The 23,382-nt window shown below is 38.7% G+C and overlaps 1 protein-coding gene across 1 annotated transcript; it reads left to right on the top strand.

Moving 5' to 3' along the window:
• Window positions 1-4,614: 4,614 nt before the first annotated feature.
• LOC134617030 (protein Niban 1-like) lies at window positions 4,615-21,429 on the top strand. Its single transcript, XM_063462180.1, has 14 exons — window positions 4,615-4,712; window positions 7,349-7,479; window positions 7,627-7,764; window positions 7,867-7,984; window positions 9,160-9,321; window positions 13,791-13,906; window positions 14,283-14,387; window positions 14,816-14,978; window positions 15,135-15,316; window positions 16,260-16,406; window positions 16,511-16,621; window positions 17,159-17,266; window positions 17,367-17,478; window positions 20,000-21,429. Exons 1-14 carry the CDS (start codon window positions 4,658-4,660, stop codon window positions 21,262-21,264), a joined length of 2,913 nt encoding a protein of 970 aa, XP_063318250.1. The 5' UTR covers window positions 4,615-4,657; the 3' UTR covers window positions 21,265-21,429.
• Window positions 21,430-23,382: the final 1,953 nt, after the last annotated feature.

Here is a 23,382-nt window from a genome sequence, read left to right as displayed (position 1 = left end):
CAGTGAGATGATTTTAGTCTCATGAACAACATAAGCTAATTGTTATTTACTAACTAATCTTGAAATGACTGTTCAGTACAGAAATGAAGCCCAACTATCATGTTTTACAGTCCTGTGGTCTCAGCCTCAGATACTCAACTAATCAAAGTGATGTCATGACAAAAATGAATGACCAACAAAACATTTTTTCTCCTTCATTTATGTCACACGATGCTGTATGAAACGTTTCTCGCGGTTAGTTTCATGGTTGCTAGGCAACCTGAACAGCGCGACGAAGGCTAGACTGTCTCATTTCACAAGCCTCTCACTTCCGCACTTCTCGTACTTATAGTACGCACCGTACGTAGTACGCGTAGTGTGCGTACTTCAAGCGTGCAGACCCTGGCTGTATCCCAATTCAGGGTCTGCAGCCTTAAAGGCTGCATTTTAAGGCCGATTACGTCACAGTGGCGCGCCGAAGGCTGTTCCAATTCAAAGGCTGCTCAAAATGCAGCCTCAAATGTGTCCTTCATTTCCCTGAATTTTAAGCCTGTGGCGGTGTAGACTTCGTGGCCCAACATATCCCACAATTCATAGCGCGGCAGTCACTGTGGATAATTTTGCCGCAGACGGCAGGAGCGTAGCGGCCGAAGAGTAAACTGTTAAACGTAAGTACTGAATATTATGTCACTTATTTATGTGCAAATGTTTAATAATGAGGAACATTAAAACATTACTGTTGGCCACATGTCGGCAAAGTTATTTGCCATTAGCGATGTTTGTACTTTCAGCATTTACTTGGTTTTAAAGCCTTTAAAATATAATAATACAATAGCTGACCTTAATCTTACAGAGAATGTGATGATTTTATGGATAATTAAAGTCAGTCATATATCCACAAACACAACAAGCTGGAAGTCAGTGAATGCTGCTCGGTTTGCAGTCCTGAATATCACGGCACAAGCAGGATTCACTGCACTGTTAATGTTAGCTATGTTATATTGCTGCCTCTGTTCGGTGGTGTCGAGCCAAACGGACTTTAACGTGTGTTTGAACGAGCTGACGGTTCACTCGTTAAGCTGAAAGAAAGATGCTTTAATCACAGGAGTCACAAATGTGTCCACTGTACCATCTGGGAACTCTTCTTGTTTAGCACTTGTAATAACACAAACACTAAATCCTCCTTCTCTTGTGCTGTATTGTAGCAGTGTATACACCTGAGACTGTCACCTGTCTGTCTGTCCTGCACTCTCTCTCTTTTTCTTTCTCTCTGATTGTGTAATAAAAGTATGAACATTTATTTATAAGTTACACTTGTGTTTGAATCCTGCAGCTTATCACACATTTGATTTCCATGTGTGACAACTGCAAGTGTCCAGAGTGAGGACAGACTGAGGGAGCCACTGCTGCACATCATCTGTGAGGCTTTGCACCCCTGATGATCCACCAGGACAAACTCAGCAGTGTGTGAGGAAGAGGAGGAGGAAGAGCCAGCAGCAGCTGACAGATGGAGAGAATAGACAGACTGTTCCCTGTTTGTGAAGGACTGCTAGAAAAGTTTAAAATAACTAATTATCTGTCCTGAATCAGTCTTATTAGGTAATGTTCAAATAATGTTATCATTCCAGTGTTTTCAGTGTGGGAGAAAGTACTCAGGGCCTTCAAGTTACACACTATGAAAGGCAGCAACAAGTTTAATGTTCAGAAACCTAAAGTATGTATCAGCAGCAGAATGGAGCTAAAAATAAATGTTTGTTTCAGTTCTATGAAGCTTTGAGTATTTTGGATTAGTAGCACTGCTGTGTTTGTTGCATCATATTGCTGTAACTGTTTATATGCTTTATATATTCTGAGGTAAGTTGATCTATAGTGTTACATCATATTCTATAAGGATGTTATGTGTTTGTATACTTTCTGCCCAGTTTGGCCCATTTAGCAGAAGTCAGCCTGTTTAAGGCTCTGATATCTATTCTGTATGACTTAAAGCAGTTATGACATGGTCTGATTTTCTCACCCAATAAAGGAATATTTAATATATCAGTCTACTCTTCATTCTATCAGAAACAGTTTTCACAGCTCGTACATTTGCTTTTTACACATATATGTAAGCATTGAGCCAAATTTAGTAATGCCAACATATTAAACGGACAATATTTGTCTCTTATATCTAATACATCTACATATACACTGTCAAAGATACTTGTCTTTGAGTGAAGATTTAAGGTGATAGGACATATAAATAAATGCAACTTGAATCTTTACTGAAGCTCAGTATTTGACACAGAGTTAACTCACATGAATTTCACTCACATGTGCTGTACCAATGTACCTGCACATGTGATGTGACAGTAGAAGTGATTTGATTTGAGAGTTCAAACCCACTGCTGTAATAACTAATAATGATTAATATAATAACTATAATATTGGCCATATCATATTTACACTGACTTTAGTCTCATGAACAACATTAGCTAATTGTTATTTACTAGCTAATCTTAAATGACTGTTCAGTACAGATATGAAGCCCAACAATCATGTTTTACAGTCCTGTGGTCTCAGCCTCAGATACTTATTAAATCACACAAAGCTCATGTAGAAACAAACACATGAACAAAATATGTTCTCCTTCATTTCTGTCAACCACACGTTTCCAGCTATCATGGTTGCTAGGCAACCTGGGCAGCGCGACGGAGGCTAGACCGTCCCATTTCACAAGCCTCGCACTTCCGGCCTTAGCGGTCTTTGAGTACGCGGCCCTTGGGGATCGTTGAGGCTGCGTACTTTAAGGCTGCAGACCCTGAATTGGGATACAGCCCCTGAATTGGGACACAGCCGCTGTGTCCCAATTCATGGGCTGCATCCTCCTGAGGACCCGGCCTTCGCGGTCTACGTGGGCCGGGTCCTCAGGAGGTCGGGTAGGCCGGAAGTAAACGGCAGTGAAAATGGACGGTCTAGCCTTCTGATTAGCGTCACCGCTGTCTCGGTGGAGTTTAATAAACTGGGCCGTCTGCTCCTTGCTATCTAAAATATAACAGGACACTGGCGTAAATTCTCGACCGTCTCACACTTCTGTTTAATCAGTTATCTGTTTGACGTTTATTCAGCTGTGTGAAAACCAAGGAGGAACCCACCCGGAGGATTAATAAAGTTTTATTTTATCTAATCTAATCTAATAACTTTTAATTTCAGCCAAACCGATTTACTCACGAACAAATAAAACACTGAAAAAAGACAAACAATAACATTTTTAGGTTGTCTAAGTGACTTGTATATTACGTTTAACCTGAGTAGCGAAAGTCGGCGGTGATCTGAACATGATGTGCCAGGAGTTGTGCCGTTCTCGGCGGCTTCAGTAACCCTCGAGCTCTCGGCTAGCTATCGAGCTGGTGGGTAACAGACGTCTCCGAAAACGTCGAAGCACTTTTGCAAATATGCGATGTCTTGATAAACCGAGTAGATATTTGAAGTTTAGACACCCACATTCTTGCCTGAAAATATGTTAAAAGATTATTTTGTGACCCAGAAAGATTAATAAGAGCAATTTTAAAACTTAGTAGCGGCCGCCATTGCCGGAAACTGGAGTTTGGCTGGGCCGCGCTATGAATTCTGGGATATGGTGGGTCATGAAGGACACACCCGACCCATCCTTCAAATTCGGGGAAAAGGAGGACGCATTTGTCGGCTGCATTCGGAGGAGTCTACGAATTCGGACAGCCTTCGGCGCGTCGCTGTGACGTAATCGGCCTACAAATGCGTCCTCAGGAGGATGCAGCCCATGAATTTGGACACAGCTAGCCTCTGACTGAGCACAGAAGCCCCACCCATTTGATTTAAAAGAGGAGGGGCTTAAACAGCTTGTTTCAGACACTCTGCAACAAAGCCCGGTAAAAGATAAAGAAGTTTATTTTTTAAAAGCTACTCCTTCACTGTCCAAGAATAAAGCCAAATTGAACTTTAAATAAACATAATACAAAATATAATCTTTAAGAGATTTAGTTAAATTTGCTATTACCTGGCAACTGTATATTTTGATAGAAGGTTAGGGTCTAGACTTTCATTGGTTGCAACAAAGGTACTTTTTTTCATCTTAGTATATAAGGTTGACTCTAAAGTTTTATAGATTCAGCAGAGGTGAGAAAGATTAAAATAATTGTTACTTAAATAAGTTCATTTTTTCATTTGCCGTCTTGTTCTTTTTGTCACTACCCACAGTTCTAGCTCAGAGGTGGGGGCAGGAACATAGACTGATTAATAGCGATCTCTCCGTGAGCTGCCACAGATAACCCAAAGATGAGGGACTAAATGCTTGTTATCTTTTCTAACTTGTTCAATAAATGCATAAAAAATACTTATGTTGTTAGGTAAGGGTATTAGTTTAAACATATACTTTCACTCTTGTGCATACCAGCAGATGGCCTTGCAAGGATGGCTGTGACACTTGGGTACAACGTTAAAGTTGGTAGGGGCCGCAGTGACAGATTCCACCTCACATTTTGCTGGCCCCACCCCACCTTACCACACACTGACTCACAGAGGAAATGAGCTGAGCAAAAGCGTCTTGACACATCAGAGCAGCTCATTCAGTTGACATGTATTTCCTATGTGTGTTGTGCGCAGATCCTTAAATAACCCCAGTCACCTTTTCTTAACAACCTTCAAAAGAAAGAAAGTAGACATTATGGGAGCATCTTCCTCTGGCTTGCTGGATGAGGCCAAAATCAGCCACATCAAAGGTAACTAAGAAATCACTTTTCTTTTTCAGAGCAGCTCAGAAAAAGTTGAATGTCAGTTTTCTAATCCTAAGAAATAGAGGGGAGAGAGTAAAAGTGAAACAGAACCTATAAATGTATGGGCACAATGATAGCAGCTACTTTGGCTTTGTAGTAGTCAAAGTAGTAGCAGTAATAAAAGTGATAGATGTGATTATTGCAGCCTTTGTTGCAAAAGGAGCAGTGAATGATATAGCTGTATCAATGTAGTAGTAAATTTAAAAATAAACCAAACTGCTACTTTGGTTCGATTGCTTTTTAGACAGCATAAATATATTTTTATTAGTCTTCTAGTTGCTAACTTTCAGCAAAAGGCTGACAGGAAACCTGGTTAGGGGTGCAGTGTGTTACAAGGGTCCACGGAATAATGGGTTGACTGGGGAAATTGCGGTTATTTTGGGCTGGGTATGAGCCTTGGCCACCAAGCTAAGAGGAAGACCTCAGTTTGACAGTAACCAAGCAAAGGAAATTATGCTTTAAAGTCTAATTAAATTATATCTATTTTAATGAATACTTTAATAGAAAAAAGTAACAAAACTGATGTGCTCTGTGAATGTTTTTGCTTATTTCTCCATGTGTACATTCCTATACATGTTATCAGCACAGTCACATCCTGTCACTAATCTCCCTCGCAAACTCAAATGTAATTACAGCTATTTCCAACTATTATATTATTATGGGTTGTCAGATCTCTGTCTATCTATGTGTGTCAGTATGTAAGATGAAAGTCAGGCTGGATAGTGACCCAAAGAATATGTGATACTGGTCTCTTACTGTAAACAAATGATTATGATCAATCTAAACTGAAGACACCAGATTAAAAATCCGGAACCACAGTCAAAAGCCACTTAGACACCAACGTACACAAGCAGGACTTTTATTAAATTTGGCCACATGAAAAATTATTTCACACCTGCACACTGTGGTATTGTTTATATTTGGCTGAGTTCCTTTGTATATGTGTGAGGTAGTTGATACATCCTCTCACCCTTGTCAGACATGCACATTATTTCTTCAAATATGCCTGTCTTGTCTTACCTCTCCAAGATTACTTTTTACTTACCGTTTATTACTGGCTTTTTATTGTTTTTTTGTTTTTTCCGCCGCCTGTCCCGTTTGGTTCTTTTGCCATCAGAATTATTGCCGTATTGGTCCATTTGATTGACCTTTGTTTTTATTGTTTATTTATTTTATTTTATTTTCAGTTGTTACATATGGGACAGACATGACTGGGGGAAAGGAAAGGGAGAAAGAAAGAGGGGAGGGAAAAAAGAAAAACAGCGGGGAAGAGGAACGGTGATAAAGGGCACAAAAAAGGTGGTGGTGGGGGGCAAAAAATACATACATATATATATATTTATGTATATATATATATATATATATATATATATATATATCAATCACCTGGATCACCTGTTGAGAAAAAAAGAGAAAACAAGCAAAAAAGAGAGCAATATAATAAACATTATCGCGAAAATCTATGTGTATATAACAGTAAATACTAAATATTGAATGTTATTGTGCAGCTTTAAGTGTTTTGTTAACTGCGTTAAATTTTTTTTTAAAAAAAATCTCCCTGGAGTCCAGTGCTAGTTACATGGGCAATTTTTATGCCTTATCTCCAACATAACTTACAACTCCAAAAAACTTAGCATTGACAAATTCTTACCTTATAAACATTAGGACTTTATTTTTCCTATAGGTGGTTTGGCTCACGTTTAGTGCTGAGCAAATCCTACACAGCTGTCAGCTTTTTGCTCAAAACATTAAAAAAAGGTTAAGGATGACTATCAGAGCTGACAGAGGTATTTGAGTTATGTCAGCCTGATGTCTGAGTGGTCACACTGCTTTCCCATAAAAGTCACAATGAGACACTTGCTGGGCTGGATTTAAATGGTGAATCGCCTTGTAACCATTTACAGCCATTCATACAGTGCTGTGTTCTATCCCTTTAAGTGCTATCTAACTACAATGACATTCTCACCTGTGACCCTTTAACTGCACGTAGTTATATTAATAAACGAGCATGCACAACGTTATGATTCCACATGGCTCTTGTGCATTTTATGCTCAGCTCATTAGCATCAGGATTATTTTCAACAATATGTATATAACTCTTAATGAAATTTAAAAGAACACTTACATTTGGTCCATGCCTGAATGTCAGACAGACTTTAACATGCTGAACAAGCTAGCCATATTATGTAGCCCATATCTGAAGCAGGCTATGAAAGGCATTGGCCTAGCAATTTAAACATTTGTCAGTATAAAAATATTGACAAGTGCAGCTTTAATATGTAGATTTCCATCCTTAAAACTAAATTTACCATTCCCAGTTACTCTGCACTTGCAATGGTTTCCTTCAGTGAACGGTATGTATAAGTTCAAACTCGTTTTGAAATTAGTTTTTAATATCATGGAGTTTTTAATATCTGTGTAACAATGCACAGAGAGAGGAAAACTATGCTAACTGATTACTGGTGTAAAAGAATACACATGTAAATATGTGTCATTATGAAAAAAATTGTTCTAAACAAGTTTGAGTAACATCAAACACAATAATAATCCCAACAACAAGCTGTGTTTCTGTATGCATCCAGGACTGGTTGATGGTACATTCCAGAGCTTCAGTGACTTTTACCGTCAACAGTACTCTGTAGCCTACCTTGGACACTTACACCAGGAGGTGGAGCCTAAGAGAGAGGGGAGGGGGTTATTGCTTACACGGAGGGTAAGAGTTAAATCTTTTCAGACTCAATTCGACTACATATATATTTACGCATGTTGATGCAGCTGGAAAATTGGTATAAATTTCTAATTATGTTAAAGTTTAACCAGTGTGTGCTTGTGTGTGTGTGTGTGTTTGTGCACTGTACAGCCTCAGTATGCTCCTGAGGAGGTGCTGTATGAAGGGAGCATTAAGTTCTCCAACTGGGATGAGCAGTTAAAGAAATGCAGAGAGAGATACATCATTCTGCGAAGAGACTACAAAGCAGAGATACATGACAGCATGGAGGTAACACACAGATTAATACGCTCACACACAGCACGTGAAATTTGCAGTCTAAATGATTTGCATCCTGTGATGAACATCGCTATCTGTGATTCCAATTTTTAGACTTTCAACCGTGGATGTGTGGCTAAGATGGTCCTCCAGCTAACGGGGGCAATTGTGTTCACCAAAGATGACGAATCAAGAGCTCACCTTGAGAAAACCTGTGCCGGAATACTGAATGGTATTTTAGATGTGCAACAGCATGACTGATACTACTCATAGTTTCTCTTCCCAGTGAAGATATGATCTGCTTTTACTCAGCATCTCTGAAGTCAGTTAATGAAAATGAAAAGACTGTCAGTAGGAAAATGCTCCATGATGAGGGTATGAGTACAGCAAACTGAGTAACACTACAAACTTAATCATTTTAGTACAGATAATTATTTATATATGTAGAGCTCGTCACACAAGGCAACAACTTGATAACAAGCAGGTTTTAATAAAGAAGTGGAACCTTCAGGGTTTTCCGCTGGATTTAACAAATTCCTGACCGTTCAAAACATATTTGAATTTTAGCAAGCTGTGATAAAAGGCGGAAAACACAGCAGCCATTAGGATGATTACCAATCAGTGATGCTGACCGCTTGTGTTTGTGAATGTCTAACACTGTGCCACATTGACTTATGGTATAGCATTTTCTTCTTTCCTTTCATAAAGGATCCGCCAGTGCAGTCTGTCATTTGTATTAGAGCCTAGATTGTACTAAATTCTTCTAGAGGGAGAGAGATATTTTGAAAATGGAAACAGGAAACATTGAGGAAAGTAAGATATACAGTGATACATGCTATCTATCAACTGTTCGAGACCACTTGTAAATGTCCTTGTTTTTTTTGTGTGTTTTTTTTTTTTTAAAGAACATTTAAATAAAAAAAGGGTTGAAATATTGTAAATGAAATTTACAATAGTGAGGTGTCTGAAAAATCAGATTGTGTTGACCCATTTAAGTGTCAAATACAAGATTTTATACAAGAGTGTGTACTACTCCTCTCACATAACAGGGCAATTTGATCAGAATAGAAGAAAATGTGGAAAGTTGCTAAAGATGATCAAGCTCAACAGAATCTCTAATGAACCTCAAATTCACATGTTCAGGCTGGTTTGCAATTTGATTTCATAGCAATCTGTCAAATCAAATACCATGATTCATCATTATTAAGTAACAAAGGTCACCAGTATCTATGAAGATGTCCAGTATCTGATAGATTCGAATTTAGTCACTTAATTACATAATAGATAATTTACTAAACAGTCAGAGGCTATGAGTGTAACATAAACAAAAGCTTCATTGTTGGACACAAATTAATAGAGAATACAGTCAAACCCACATCAGTAATTTTGTTGTATTTGTGTTTCCAGGAGTAAAGGAGGACTCTTCTTCGGCAGTCGTTAATCCAGATGCATTTGCTGTGCATCTCCACTTGGCTTACACAGGCCACACCTGCTTCCTGTTTCAACAAGAGGAGGAGCGAGATCACTTCCTGTCTGGCCTGAAGACCTGCATTAGACATCGCAACCTTGGTAAACACTCATATGTATGCTTTTGCCGTGGCCCACTTAGCCTTGCTTCAGATGTGCAGGGTAATAACACAAAATAAAGGCAAAACAATGTCAAATGCCTGCTTCCACAATCACTGCAAGCTAAGAAATTCCCTAAGCAGTCAAAGCCATCACACTTGTAGATCATTTTAAAAGATGAATCGCTCACTTTCAAATTATTTGAAATATCCAATTTTTTTTTTAAAAATGACCAGACCCATCAGTTTCCCCACTTTTTCTCCCCAAAGGTCTTTAAAAGGTCTTTATATGTTGGTATGACTAAGTGCAATTTACCTATGTGCATGACTTCTAATTTCTGAGGATGTCCTAGTTCAGAATTATCCAGAAATATAGAAAATATTAAAGGGTTCGCAGCATTTGAACAACTGAGTATTGTTTAACCTTTTTTGGCCACAGTAGCGGTTTTTCCTGCCCACCTTTAATAGTCAAATAAAAAGAAGATCACAACATTTTACAACAGTACTTCAATAAAGGTAATACTAAATCTTGGTAAAGATGAAAGTTATATACAAAATCTTAGCTCTTAATAGAGATCCCAAGGTGAACATTTTCTTGCAGTGGGGAGAAAGATTTTAAAGATGCTTACGAGTAAACGATAAGATGTTTCTGCTGGTTTTCTGGAGCACATCAGCAGATGTATTAAAATATATTTTTCATAAAAAAATATTGATTTTTTACAAAGTTTAACTGTCTCATATTATGACATAGTTTGTCACATCTCAAAGGCCTGAAGGAGGATCATATCAAATAGTACTGCATTAGGCATGTGTAGGTCTGTGTTTTCAGATATCTGACTTCCATATTTATTTATCAGAGATGTTAACAACATTGTAGTATTCATATTTCTCACCAGAGCAAATCTGTGTCTGAGTCTATCCATGTTATTGTCCATTACAAGTGCATTTGCATTTGTTCTTGTGTTTTCATATCAAATGAAAACAGTTTTACAAAGTATGCATCATTCTTGCTCAGTAACTCTGAATTTTTCTAAATCTCTCCTAAGCTGGTAGTCCTTGCTAATATTTTTGAGCTAAGAGCTCAAAAGGATTCTCAATATTTTATCATGATGTGCAGCGCTACATGCTGTTGATTAAATCCAAATACATTTTACAGTTGTCTAATATCAGATGTGAGTGTAAAATATTTCAAATTGTTGTAGCAGAGTCCTGCTTCTGGTTGGCTTATCTTTAGTTTGTCATTCATGTTGTGGCAGTTGCCCGGGTGACAGATATAAATATTAATGCTGCTGACTTCCTGTGTGGTTAGCTAGGATACAAACCAAAAAACAAACCCCTTCACTTTAAGCAATAAGGTTGCAAAAACACAGCACATCATATCTGCACAAAGATATCCTCAGCAGGAAATAGCACACAGATGGCCGCCACTGACTATTTCACTTTAGATGTGTAAAGCCACAGCACTTAAAGTGATGTTGATTTTATTCATCTCAAAGTGATATATCAACCTCTTCTTCCAATAACCATATCTCTTCATTTAAACACTTCCTTGGAATTGTAAGTCTTTGACTTTTTTAAACATTTGATGATGTTCTGGTGTCCCTTCAAAAAAAAAAGCTAGCCTACCTGAAGTACTTCTGCCCCCACTGTACACTTGTATGATATATAACACATAATGTTAATTTTAGATTATTGCAATCTGACAGTTGTGGTCAGATGTTTACATAAACTCATGAATGTCATGAATAGGCATGAATATCTTGTTAATTTAGGGGGTTTTAATTATTATTGTTCATTTGAGTTACGAATTTGCATTTTCTCTAATCCACACATGATCATACAGGCTGAAGCACACATATATGCACTCATATCCTTATACATAAAACACAACTTGAACAGGTAGTCGTTGACAGGCTTCTGGCAAATTCTGGTTGGATATTTGACCACTCATCTTGGCAGAATTAGAAGACTTAATTTAAATTGGTATGGTAACAATATTAAACAATAGCCTGTCCAGTTTTTACCCTGCCCTTCACATCATGGTAGCTAGGATAAGGCTTCAGAGGAGTGGAGAATTTTTTTGGCCAGGTTTGCAAATTAAATTAAGAGAGTTTAAAAGTATCATGTGGAGGGTATTTACAGATGTCAAAATATTGGACTTTAAAAAAGAAATTTTGCAATCATTATTGGAGATTATTTGGATAGCTATTATTTTTAGTGTTTGTGCATACAAACTAGGTTTTACATAGTCTTTTCTAAAATTAGGAAACCTCTCAGTAGCTGCAGTGAGAAAAAATGCACACTGTTTTGTGAATTTAGCAATGACACAGATGCAGACTTGGTATGTTAGTCAGGGCAAATTCAGGGGTGATAGGTAGTGATGGGACTACAGCTTTTAGTTAGCTCATTTGAAACTGTCTACTTACCACAGAACTATTTCTATCCATCCATCCATCCATCCATCCATCTAAACCAACTGAGCGAGTCCTTGGGTCTACCTCCTCGTGGTAGGACATTTCCGGAATACCTCACCTAGGAGGTGTTCGAGAGGCATTCTAGTCAGATGCTCGAACCACCTCAAATGGCTCTTTCTTATGTGGACGAGCAGTGGCTCTACTTCAAGTCCCTGGTCGGGTTTTCCACTCATAGAAGAAAACTCATTTCTGCCACTTGTATATTTAACCTCATTCTTTCAGTCACTACCCAGAGCTCGTGACCATAGGTGAAGGCTGGAGCGTAGGATTGATGGCTTTGCTTTATGCTCACCTCTGTCTTCAATTCAATTAGATTTAATTTTATTTCAATTTAAACAAATCATAACAATAGGTGCAAAAAATCACTCAGTGGGTTGAGGAGTGTAAAAAAACATGCATCATATTCAATTCAATTTAATTTGAATCTATATAGTTCCAAATCACAACAGAAAAACCCAACAAGAATCATACGATCCCTAATGAGCAAGTGCTTCAGCAACAGTGGGAAGAAAAAACTCTTGGAACAGAAAGAAACCTCCAGCGGAACCAGACTCGGGGAGCGACGGCTGGCTGGGGGTGTAGAGGGGAAGACAGGACAAAGACAAGCTGTGGAAAAGAGCCAGACAGGGTTTTCGGGACAAACTGTTAAATGTTCAGTTTCTATGCCATATGTCAGAACAAGATCTAGAATGTCATTAAAGTGGTGGGTGGGTTGTTTTATATTTTAAAAGAAGCCAATTGATGCTGCCATTTTTAGTATCTACATGGATGTTAAAATCACCCACAACAATTATTTTATCTGAGCTGAGCACATAATTTAGATAAAAAGTCTGAGAAATCGTACAGAAACTCTTAGTAAGGCCCAGGTGGATGACAGATAACAACAAATAAAACTGTTTTTTGATATTTCCAGCTAAGGCTAAGAATCAGGCTTTCAAATGAATATCTGGGTGTTTGGTTAATTAACAAGTTGGAGGAAGTTTTTGGGCAGCACTCAGACAGTCAGGGTTTTCAAACGGGGTGCTAAACGGGGTCTCCAATTCAGTGATCCTGGCCTCAAGAGCTGCAAATAGGCATTTAATTACAAGTATCATTGTTACTAAAGTAGGCCGAGGAGTAAGTAAACATCTGACACAATGAGCAGGAAAGTGCAGGAGGAACAGATGAAAAGACCATGCTGCTAGAGAGTCTGCTATGAGCTAATCTAAGCGAATCCCTAGAGACACATTTAGTGAATACTGTCAATATAATTAGCGGATCAATCAACAGAGAATGTACTTTGTATAAAGTATGTGAAGACTATAATTTGAGATAAGATGTTGTCTATATGTTTTTAAGTAAAATCTATGCTATCTAATCAAAACTATATCTTCAGTCGAGGTCAGCAGCATCCCATGTGTAAAATGCCTCTTCCTCTCCTGAAATATCTGATGGTTTACCAGAATCGCTTTGAGGCTGACCAAAAGTCAAATAGGAAATGGCCGCATGCTGGGTTTTTTTTTTTTTAATTTTTTAGCAGGATATGATTCATATTAATGTTGCTGATGACAAATATACATTTACTTTATCAGCATTAGTGGGACTTTCTGTTCCTTAAACTTCTGCAGTCAATTTTTATTAGAAAAAAAAAATCTGAAACAGCTCAAGGGAAACTAGACTACAAGACATGATGTTTTTTAGTGAGTTAAAAAAAAAGAACAAAAAAAAAATTAGAGATGTGAAAATGGTCAGATGTGTTGTAATGAGAATGGAATATTGATGTCAGGGATCCACTGAGGATCTGATCCACAGATCAGCACAATTTCTACCAAACTAAAATGACTAATGACAAAATACTAAGAATTAAGTATTTTAATACTTACCACACTTGTAGATCATTTTAAGCCACGGGTGTTCTAATACGAATGGGATACTGATTTCAACTTTCAGAAATAAAGGGACAGGATGAGCATGCCACCAGATTATTTCAGAATAATAACAAAATCCCTACTTCCTGCAGACCCGTGGTGTAATTCATCATATGAGAGTCAAGCATATGCACGAGCCCTCCGACTCTACCGACAAGAGAAAGGATGCTATGAATCCTGGGAAATGCTGCTGGGCACTGAGGAACAAGTTTGTACACACACACATTAAAACTTTAAGCCTGTCTGTGTTCTTCATTTCAATTTAGTTCAATTTATTTTTATAGTGCTAAATCACATTAATAGTTATCTCATGGCACTTTTTTTTATAAAGACCCTACAATAACATGCAAGAATAATTAGAAAACTCCAACAATCAGATGTCCCACTACGAGCAAGCATTTGGTGACAGTGGGAAGGAAAAACTAGGAGGGAAAACCTCCTTGTGCTGCAACCAGTTAGAGTGTAGGGAAGGGAGACAGCAGAAAAGACAAACTGTGGAAAAAAGACAGAGATTAGCAATAATTTATGATTAAATGCAAAGTGTTGTAAAAACAAAGCCATAAACAGTGTGCTTGCGTATGTAGGTGCTAGCCTCCCAGGTGATGGAGGAATTGTTGCCATGGTTACACAGTCAGCTTCAGTCCAGGATAAAAGGCAAGAAGACTGAAAGGATACGGCAATGGCTCGCAGTAAGTAAAAATATGACACCACGTCTCTGCAAATTCTGAGTCCATCTATTTATGAAATGTTCCTGTTCAGGATTGTTTTAGTACTATGTCACTCGTTTAGCATGTCTCTTAATATTCTAACTAACACTACTGAATGGTACGGTAAAAAATGATCAAAGTATTAAGCAACATTCACAGGAATTATCATCTAATCAAGCAGTTCTGAGCAGCTTGCGAACATACGAGGTAATGAGCTGCTTTGCAAGATGTGTTTAACAATATATTTATAGTTAGCAATACATAGGGGTATTTCTTTTACTACACTTTTTCACTTTGAACTACAACACTATTATCTTTTACCCCGTGTTCCAACAAATTGTGTGTGGCAGTTTTAGCATCAGTTTTTTATCTCTCTGTTGCACAGTATATTAATTTGTTCGTATGTATAGACAGTGCAAGCAACCCACATGCTGGTGCTGGAAAAGCTGACTGCAGGTCTGGATGCTCTGAAGAAGGAGTGCCGTCAGACAGCATCAGATAATCAGGCGCTCATCAGATCCAATCTGGACCAGATAATGTCCTCTCACTTGTTCCTGGAGCAAAAAGTCAGAGGTACACATTGTTTGACTAAACTCATCTGAAAATGCCTAGAAAATGAGTGACTGTTTTTAATGGCTAAACTCAGCTAAATCCATATTAAGCTACAAACTGAGCGACCAGCCATGGTTCAGCTTTTGTGCACATTTTGTGAATCTGTATCTGTTTCAGCATGTGTATGTGAAGAGGCAGAGAAAGTGTGCAGTGAGTCTGTAGCACCCTACATGTCCTCCATCCTTGAAGCACTTACCGAGAACATAAGCGGAGGTATTCTTGGGATGCAGCGCACACTGAAAACACAGATGGATTCGGCCTTTTTACACAAAAACGAAGGGACAGAGGAGACAAAGAAGGTGAGAGAGGACTTTGGGTTTGTTCCAGTAGTCCATTTTACTTAGGAAGGTTCCTAACTGAGTGGCAGCCAAAATAAGAGCTGTTCCAATTCTCCAAATACTGAAGAAATAAGTTTGAATGCTGCCTTTATTGTTTCCTTTAGCATAGGATACAGTGAACCATCCTTTATGAAAACGGAGGTGAAAACACTCCCATAATTCACTACAATGGACTATCTGACAATTATGAACACAGCCGACATAAGTGGAGCAGATCATGTAAATGTTATTTGTACAGTAGCTGCATTTTCCATTTCATTCCAAACCTCTTGATATATTTACAATTTTTACCAACAGTTTGTTAAGCTCAGAGCTGAATATCATCAGGAGCCTCTAAACACTCAATGTGAAGACTGAGTGAAGAGTTTTAGGTTTTAGCAGTAACAAGAGCAATAACAACTTTGAGCCATCCATGCAAAGTGCAGATTACGCATTCATTCTGATAACATCACCCCTTCTAAAAGTAAACTCTCCCAGTAGCAATGATCACACCCACAACGGGCATAAGACATGATTTTATGTTTCTGTGGTTTTTTGCATTAGATTTCATGCAAGATGTCAGTAAATCTGGCCATAAATGTTCCTTCTTCTTTAAAGTGCCAGCCTTTGTAATGAAGGGATATTTTTCACAGGCTGTTCTCGTTTACATAATCTCCATAAAACAGAACACATTGTGGCATTTTGTACTCCATCTTCCTCATATTGTAGTTTCAACGCAGGTGGGACATTTTCATTAAGGTTAGACTTTTGGAAGGCACCCCTTGTGCCGCTTTTGTGCCATCTTGAAGAGGGTCTCATTTGAAATCAAGAAACACAAGATGTTTGAAGTTGAAGATGTTTGAAGTTTTTGCTTGCCCAAATTTTCAAAAGTGCTGACAGAAAGCATTTGCTCTCTTTCTTTTAGGCCTTGTCCAGTCTACGATCAATGCGTCTAGATCAGTGCTACAAGCAAGTGGAGAACCTGACAGAGAAACTCGAAGCCTTAAAAGAGCGATTTGGATTGAGCAGCATTCATAGACTGGTTCACTATGCAAGTCTGGAGATGGAGCTGGTATGAAGCACAATCTTCAGTATAGACATGGCCTCTCAAGGAGCCTAAAAGTAGAAAAGATTGACGTGAGCTGTTTTTTAGTGTTTGCTGTGTGTGTGTTACAGTTGCTGGACAGTGCTGTCTACACCTTGGAACAGTTCCTCCAGTCATCAGCCAGACTGCAGCCCACTCAGGTTCCTGTTAAGTTGAACAGGGCTACAGAAAGAGTGCTGAAGGTAAAAAAGTTAATTATTTTTAATTTAATTTTTATTTAATAAAAAATCTATCATGTGTGATCAGAAGATTTCTGAAGGAACTGTATAGACCGTGTATTTTAGAAATCCAAATAAATGAAAGATATGTGATTTTCATAAAATAAGGAATAAATATGCTTAGATACACCATTAAAATGTTACATACTGAAACAAAATGATGTGTGCATTCTAGTGGGAACCCTGGACTCTGGTCCCAAACCCTAAAAACATGTCTTTGTAGCGGGTGTAGTGTGCAGCTTGTTAAACCTGGAAAGCCCTGAGAGACTATTTGAAATCTACAAAAAAAAAGCATTTGTGTCACTGGCAACTTGTGTTTTTATGTGGGTCAGTTGCAAATTGACACACTACAAGTTTAATTGCGGATTCAGACAGCAAAGTAAAGTAACCTGTCACAGTGATAAGTAACTTGTTCCTGTTTTCTAGTGTGCCCCACAAATACAATACAATCTTTGCTCAGAAGTGAGTATTACAAAAAATCTTGCTTGTGTGTGTGAGTAGCAGCTGGACTATGACAGCAGGGTAGTCCAGAGGAGGCTGTACGAGGAAGCCCTGCTGGAGATCACTCTGCCTACTCTCACCAGGAAGATGGACAGCAAGTGGAAAACTGTAGGTCAACCTGCTGCTACTTCACTCTGTCTCACTCTATCGTGTGTTATTGATATTTTATATTCTACAAAGCATGGACTGTCTGGTTTTCTGTGTCCAGGAGCTGCAACAGTTTGAGCAGTACATTTTCGCTGACTACAGCAGTTTTATCCTGGTTCATAACATTTACGATGATGTTCTGAAAACCATTCTCAGCAAGCAGATAGAGACAGGTAAATATTGATCTCGATATTGATCTTTGTTCGTGCATTGGTATAGTTTCTTGTTTCTTCTTGTTTCTGGTATTCTCTCCTAGGCTACAAGGAGACAGGTTACAAATTAAACGAAAATCCTGGACTCATTTTATTTACATGGTTTTACCTCAGAGAGAAGCATCATTGTGAATCTATAAATTGTAAGGATTTGGTCACTTTTACCCTGTCATGAAGCATCTTCAACCTATTTTTGGATGACAGTGCATCCAAGCCCATTCATCAGGCACAGAGACCACTCATTTTCTGCTTCTAAATTCAAATAAAACTGAGGTTATTGTACACAGCCCAGAAAACCTTAGAAATATGGTATCTAACCAGATTCTTGCTCTGGATGGCATTACCTTGGCCTCCAGTAAAACTGTGAGGAACCTTGGAGTCATTGTTGACCAGGACATGTCCTTCAATGCATATATTAAACAAATCTGTAGGACTGCTTTCTTCCATTTGCTCAATATCTCCACAATTAGAAATATTCTGTCTCAGAGTGACGCTGAAAAACTAGTTCATGCATTTATTACTTCCAGGCTGGACTACTGTAATTCATTATTATGAGGATGTCCTAAAAACTCCCTGAAAAGCCTTCAGTTAATCCAAAATGCTGCAGCAAGAGTATTGACAGGGACTGGAAAGAGAGAGAATATTTCTCCGATATTGGCTTCACTTCAATGGCTCCCTGTTAAATCCAGAATTAAATTTGAAATCCTGCTCCTCACATACAAGGCCCCATCTTATCTTAATGACCTTATAGTACCATATCACCCTTTTAGAGTACTTCACTCTTGCACTGCAAACTTACTTGTGGTTCCTAGAGTATTTAAAAATAGTAAAAAAGTAGTACATCGTACTTGTATGATTAGGCTTAAAACCTTCTGTAACAAACCACGGCAGACCTGGTGACATTTTTATGCTCTTAAGCATCCTTTATTAACTCTCACACGTTGCTATTCACACCACAGCTGGCGCTAACCCGCTGCCAGCTCAACATACCAACAACAACAAGAACCACACTCAGGACCCAGTAGTATTTATGCAGGGTGGTGTGATGACCCGAAGCAGCTCCAGTGCGTTGGCTTCTCCTCCAGCTGCGCCACAACCACGCCCGCCACACTTTTTCTAAAGCGTATAGTTAGAGAGTGATCAGGTGACCCTGAATCCTCCCTTAGTTATGCTGCAATAGATGTAGGCTGCTGGGGGATTCCCATGATGCACTGAGTATTTCTTCTTCACTCACTATGTGTTAATAGACCTCTCTGTATTGAATCATACTTGTTATTAATCTCTGGCTCTCTTCACAGCACGTCTTTTATCCTGTCCTCCTTCTCTCACCCCAACAAGTTGGTAGATGCCCACCCCTCCCTGAGCCTGGTTCTGCCGGAGGTTTCTTCCTGTTTAAAGGGAGTTTTCCTTCCCACTGTCGCCAAAGTGCTTGCTCATAGGGGGTCATATGACTGTTGGGTTGTTCTCTGTATTTATTATTGTTTATATATATCTTACAATTTGAGTATGAAAAACATGCTTCATATCTAATTCCATTCAATTCAGTTCAATTTTATTTATATAGCAACTGAATCACAACAACAGTTGCCTCAAGGTGCTTTATATTGTATAGTAAAGTAAAGTAATGTAAAGACTTAATAATACAGAGAATCCCAACAAAAATCATATCCCCCCCCCCTATGAGAAGCGCTTTGGTGACAGTGGGAAGGAAAAACAGCAGAATCAAACTCATTGAGGAGCAGCCATTTGCTGCGACCGGGTGGGGGTGTGGGGAGGAAGACAGGAAGAGAGCCAGAGATTAATTATGACTAATATTTGAATGCAGAAACCTGACATAGTGAGAGAAAAAGGTTAGTGAAGAATAAACACAGTGCATCAAGGGAAGCCCCCTCCTGCAGCTTAGACCTAAGCCCGATCTTTACAAGAGGGTGTCTGTCTCTCCAATCCAAACTGGAAGCTGGTTCCATAGAAGAAAGCTGAAGGCTCTCCCTCCCATTCTACTTTTAAACACCCTAGGAATCACAATTAGGCCAGCAGTCTGAGAACAAAGTGCTCTGTTGGTGTGATACGATACTATGAGGTTTTTAAGATAAGATGGGGCCGGTTATTCAAGACCTTTTACATGATAAAAAGGTTTTTAAATTCAATTCTGGATTTAACAGAGAGCCATTGAACAGAATCCAGGATGAGAGAAATATGCTCTCTCTTTGTAGTCCCTGTCAGTACTCCTGCGGCAGCATTTTGGATTGACTGAAGGCTTTTCAAGGTGTTTTTAGGACAGCCTGACAATAATGAATTTTCTACCCCATGTTTTCAGATGTAAAAAAACAATAGGTTCTGAAAACCTGGACATCCATTAGGCAGCTGACAGAATAAAGTGCTCTGTCCTATAATGAAACCTGTGACAAATACTGAATATGAACTGGAGCATTCCTGTTTGGTCCAAACATAAATTCTGATTTTGTCTCTTCCTCATTATCAGCTGTCCAGGATGCAGCTAGTAAGAAGAGCAACAATCTCCTTTTGGACACTTCAGATCTTGCAATTAGTCAGTACAGTTTGCTGGGACAGACGCCTCCAAACTCTGCACCAGACAGCCCATCCGTTCATGCCCGACAGTCCTCCTCAGCCATGCCCACTGATGATCAAGAAACTATTTCTGCAGTGGAAGAAAAAAGTCAGACAGTTGATGTTTGCCCCCAGAGCAAGACAGAAGGTAACACTGATAGTGAATGTGACCAGACACATGTCTCTGACCAGAGCACAGTGCTTCTTTCTCCAGTCATTATCGTGACACAACAGTTGGGTGAAACTGGCAGCAAAGAGGACCTGTTCCTGAAGGAAACCATAGAAGTTCAGATCACAACTGATGCATCTTCTACAGCAACAGAGCCAACAATAGCAAATAGATCAGACACAGACGCAAATGTTACATATGAAGTCAACGCACCCGAGTTATCTGCTGAACAAGGACCGACCATCCCAGACTCTCTGGAGTCGTCCCCTCTGGTCTCACCTCAGACAACAGAGATCCAAGTTCAAAGTGAATCTGCTATGCCTGACCTTTCAGTCTCAAATCAGCCATCAGAAGAGGATTCTTCCATCCAGCCTGCCTTACCATCACACCCACCTGATGCAGATAGTCCAGTAAAAATCAGCCTCGGATCACTAAGTGAGGCAATTGCTTGCAGTTCCTCAGAACCTTCTGTTATGCCAATGATGGGACAGCAGACCACTGACAGAGCAGTCTATTTGACAGGAGAACTTAAAGACAATTGGGAGGTGGAGAGAGTAAAAGAGGAGAAACACAAAGATGAAGCAGAAATTGAGGGGCGTGAGACAATTCAAGCAGGGGAAGAACAGAGAGAGAAAGAAGAGGTAACAGAGGAAGAAACAGGTGAGGGGCAGATGGAGATCCAAACAGGAGGTGAGCCTGCTGATGACAGTTGCAGATCATCTGGATCACCAGTGGAGACCGCCACTGTCTTAAACACAGAGCAGAGAAAGAATAAAGAGATGATGGAGGAAGAAGTGCCAAGCAGTGAACTCGGGGTTGAAAATAAAAAGGATGAAGCAGTCACAGAGAAAGGAGATTCTACAGAAGAAAAAAAAGAAGAGGATAAACCAGTGGAGAGTGCTAATGAGCTACCATCGGACAGCGTGGCTTGCATCAGAGAACTTGTGGTTGAGATTATTGAGATAGAAACAACAGTCTCCCCTGTTGCTGACAGCAGCAACAATCTCTGAAACAAACATTAAAACAGCAAGAGCAGGTCCAGGCCGATGATTCCCAACCAGATACAAGTCACTTCAATAAGCCTTACATTTTCTAATTATTCCAGACAGAAATTTGTGATGATTTAATTAATGTGCCATGTTTTCATACAACAGTAAACAGCTGAAAAATGAAATAGTTTGTCATTCTATTGTAACTCTTTTGTTGCTTTTTATGATTATATATTTTCTTTAACAATTGCATTGAATCATCCAAATAAAGATGTTAAACTTGTGATTTTTTTTAAAAAAAAAGTCGCTTTAATAATTCATTTGATTTGGTCCTCTTTAACCAATAAGCTCCAACTAATGCACTGAGATCTTTCTGAGACCTTTCTAAAGCTGTTGTGGCAGGCATGTAACCACTCCTGGGGTGTACCAGTATGAATATTCAGTTTTATATGGAAAATTTGTACACCATGTAATCCAAGCGGTTGTCTTTTTAATTTTTATGTACATGTGTTAGGGTAAAGAAATCAAATTAATGTTAAGTTGCAATTCCATTCAGGATGTTGAAACAGCTGTCCACAGTATTGCCAGTTTCTCATGTACCCCTTGGGAAAATTAATTGTCCACCCCTGGTGTACGAGATTCCGGTCAGACAAATTGGATGGTCAATCAAGCACAATGATAAAATGATTGGCAAACCATTTGGTAATAGTTTTGGCACTATGAGGAGGTGGAAAGGCCTGCTGGAAAGGAAATCTGCATCTCCATAAAGCTTGTCAGTAGACTGAAGCATGGAGAGCTCTATAATCTCCTGGTGGACAGCTGTGATGGCCTTAGATTTGAGAAAACACAGTGAACCAACTCCCACCAATGCTAGCAAGATGACATGCAAACCACAAAACAGACTACAGAAACTTCACACTGGTCTTCAAGGACCTTGAATTCCGTGTGTCACCACACAAGGAACTCGATTTTCAAATGAAATGCAAAGTTTGGTTCATGAATAGTTTGATATTCCAAATGTGACAGTTGTGCCTCCTTTCTCTAAGTGTTGGCTTACCTGCATGCCACTCCAGGAACTGTAAAAAACAAGATTGATTAAGATGGATTTTTCTCTTGAAGTTTTGATTTAAAGTCATATTTGCTTTAACTAGTAAATTTTAAACACACTATTTTAACTTTAAGATGACTTTGCCTTCCCAGCCTACTGCCAGTAGACTGTTTATACTTTATACAGCAATCCAGACATTGGCCAAGTCATGTGTGGAACACCCTAAATCTGAGACATAATGAATAAGTCAATCAATTCTTTTCTTCCTGACGAACATTTGAACAGATGCATTGTACATTTCATCTTTTAATCACATTGAATGCAAAAGGCATACATATTTTTATTGTTTTTATCATAAAAATGCAAACAATAAATGTCTTGTTGATCTAAATTTGAATTATAACTTAAAGTCTATTTAAATAATTAATTAATTATTTAATTTAAGTTGTATTTCACATATTCTTGTGCAGGAAATAGATGTATAAAGGCCAGCATTTAAGAAAACTTTGATAACCTAAGTGCTCGGGAACCGAGTGGGAGCTGAGCACTCCTAAAACTCCTAAAGAACCTAGACTGGCCCTGCTCTGATCTGTGAAAATTACTAAATACCTCCTCAAAGTCTTGTGCTTTTTCCACAAACTAACCACTGCATGAACAGAACTGACAATGAACAGATTGTCAGTTCCAGTGTGTGATATGAACCATATCCCACAGTGTCCTCTAATGTTGTAGTTACAACCAATGTGACAACCAACATTTGTTTTTATGAAACACTTTTGTTTAACATAAAATAAAATTAACTTAATCAGAAACGTTGTGCAAGGTAATTAAATTTTAAATTATATTTTATAAATAACTAATTAAATGTATGTATGTATTCATTTTATTTTTCTGAAATATAAGTGTAAAAAGGAGCACCTATATTTCATAAATATATAGTACCAACTCAAGGTACTTTGACACTAACAGTAATAGGCTTATAACATATCAGAAATATATTGTGGGCCTAAACCATTCGGTGCTTTGTAAACCTACAGGAATATTCTAAAGTCTAGCCACTGGAAAGTCACACTGCCCCAAACAGACATTCC

The sequence above is a fragment of the Pelmatolapia mariae genome, linkage group LG18 (assembly GCF_036321145.2).
Source record: "Pelmatolapia mariae isolate MD_Pm_ZW linkage group LG18, Pm_UMD_F_2, whole genome shotgun sequence".
Taxonomy (NCBI): domain Eukaryota; kingdom Metazoa; phylum Chordata; class Actinopteri; order Cichliformes; family Cichlidae; genus Pelmatolapia; species Pelmatolapia mariae.
This window is presented reverse-complemented; position numbering and strand designations above follow the sequence as displayed.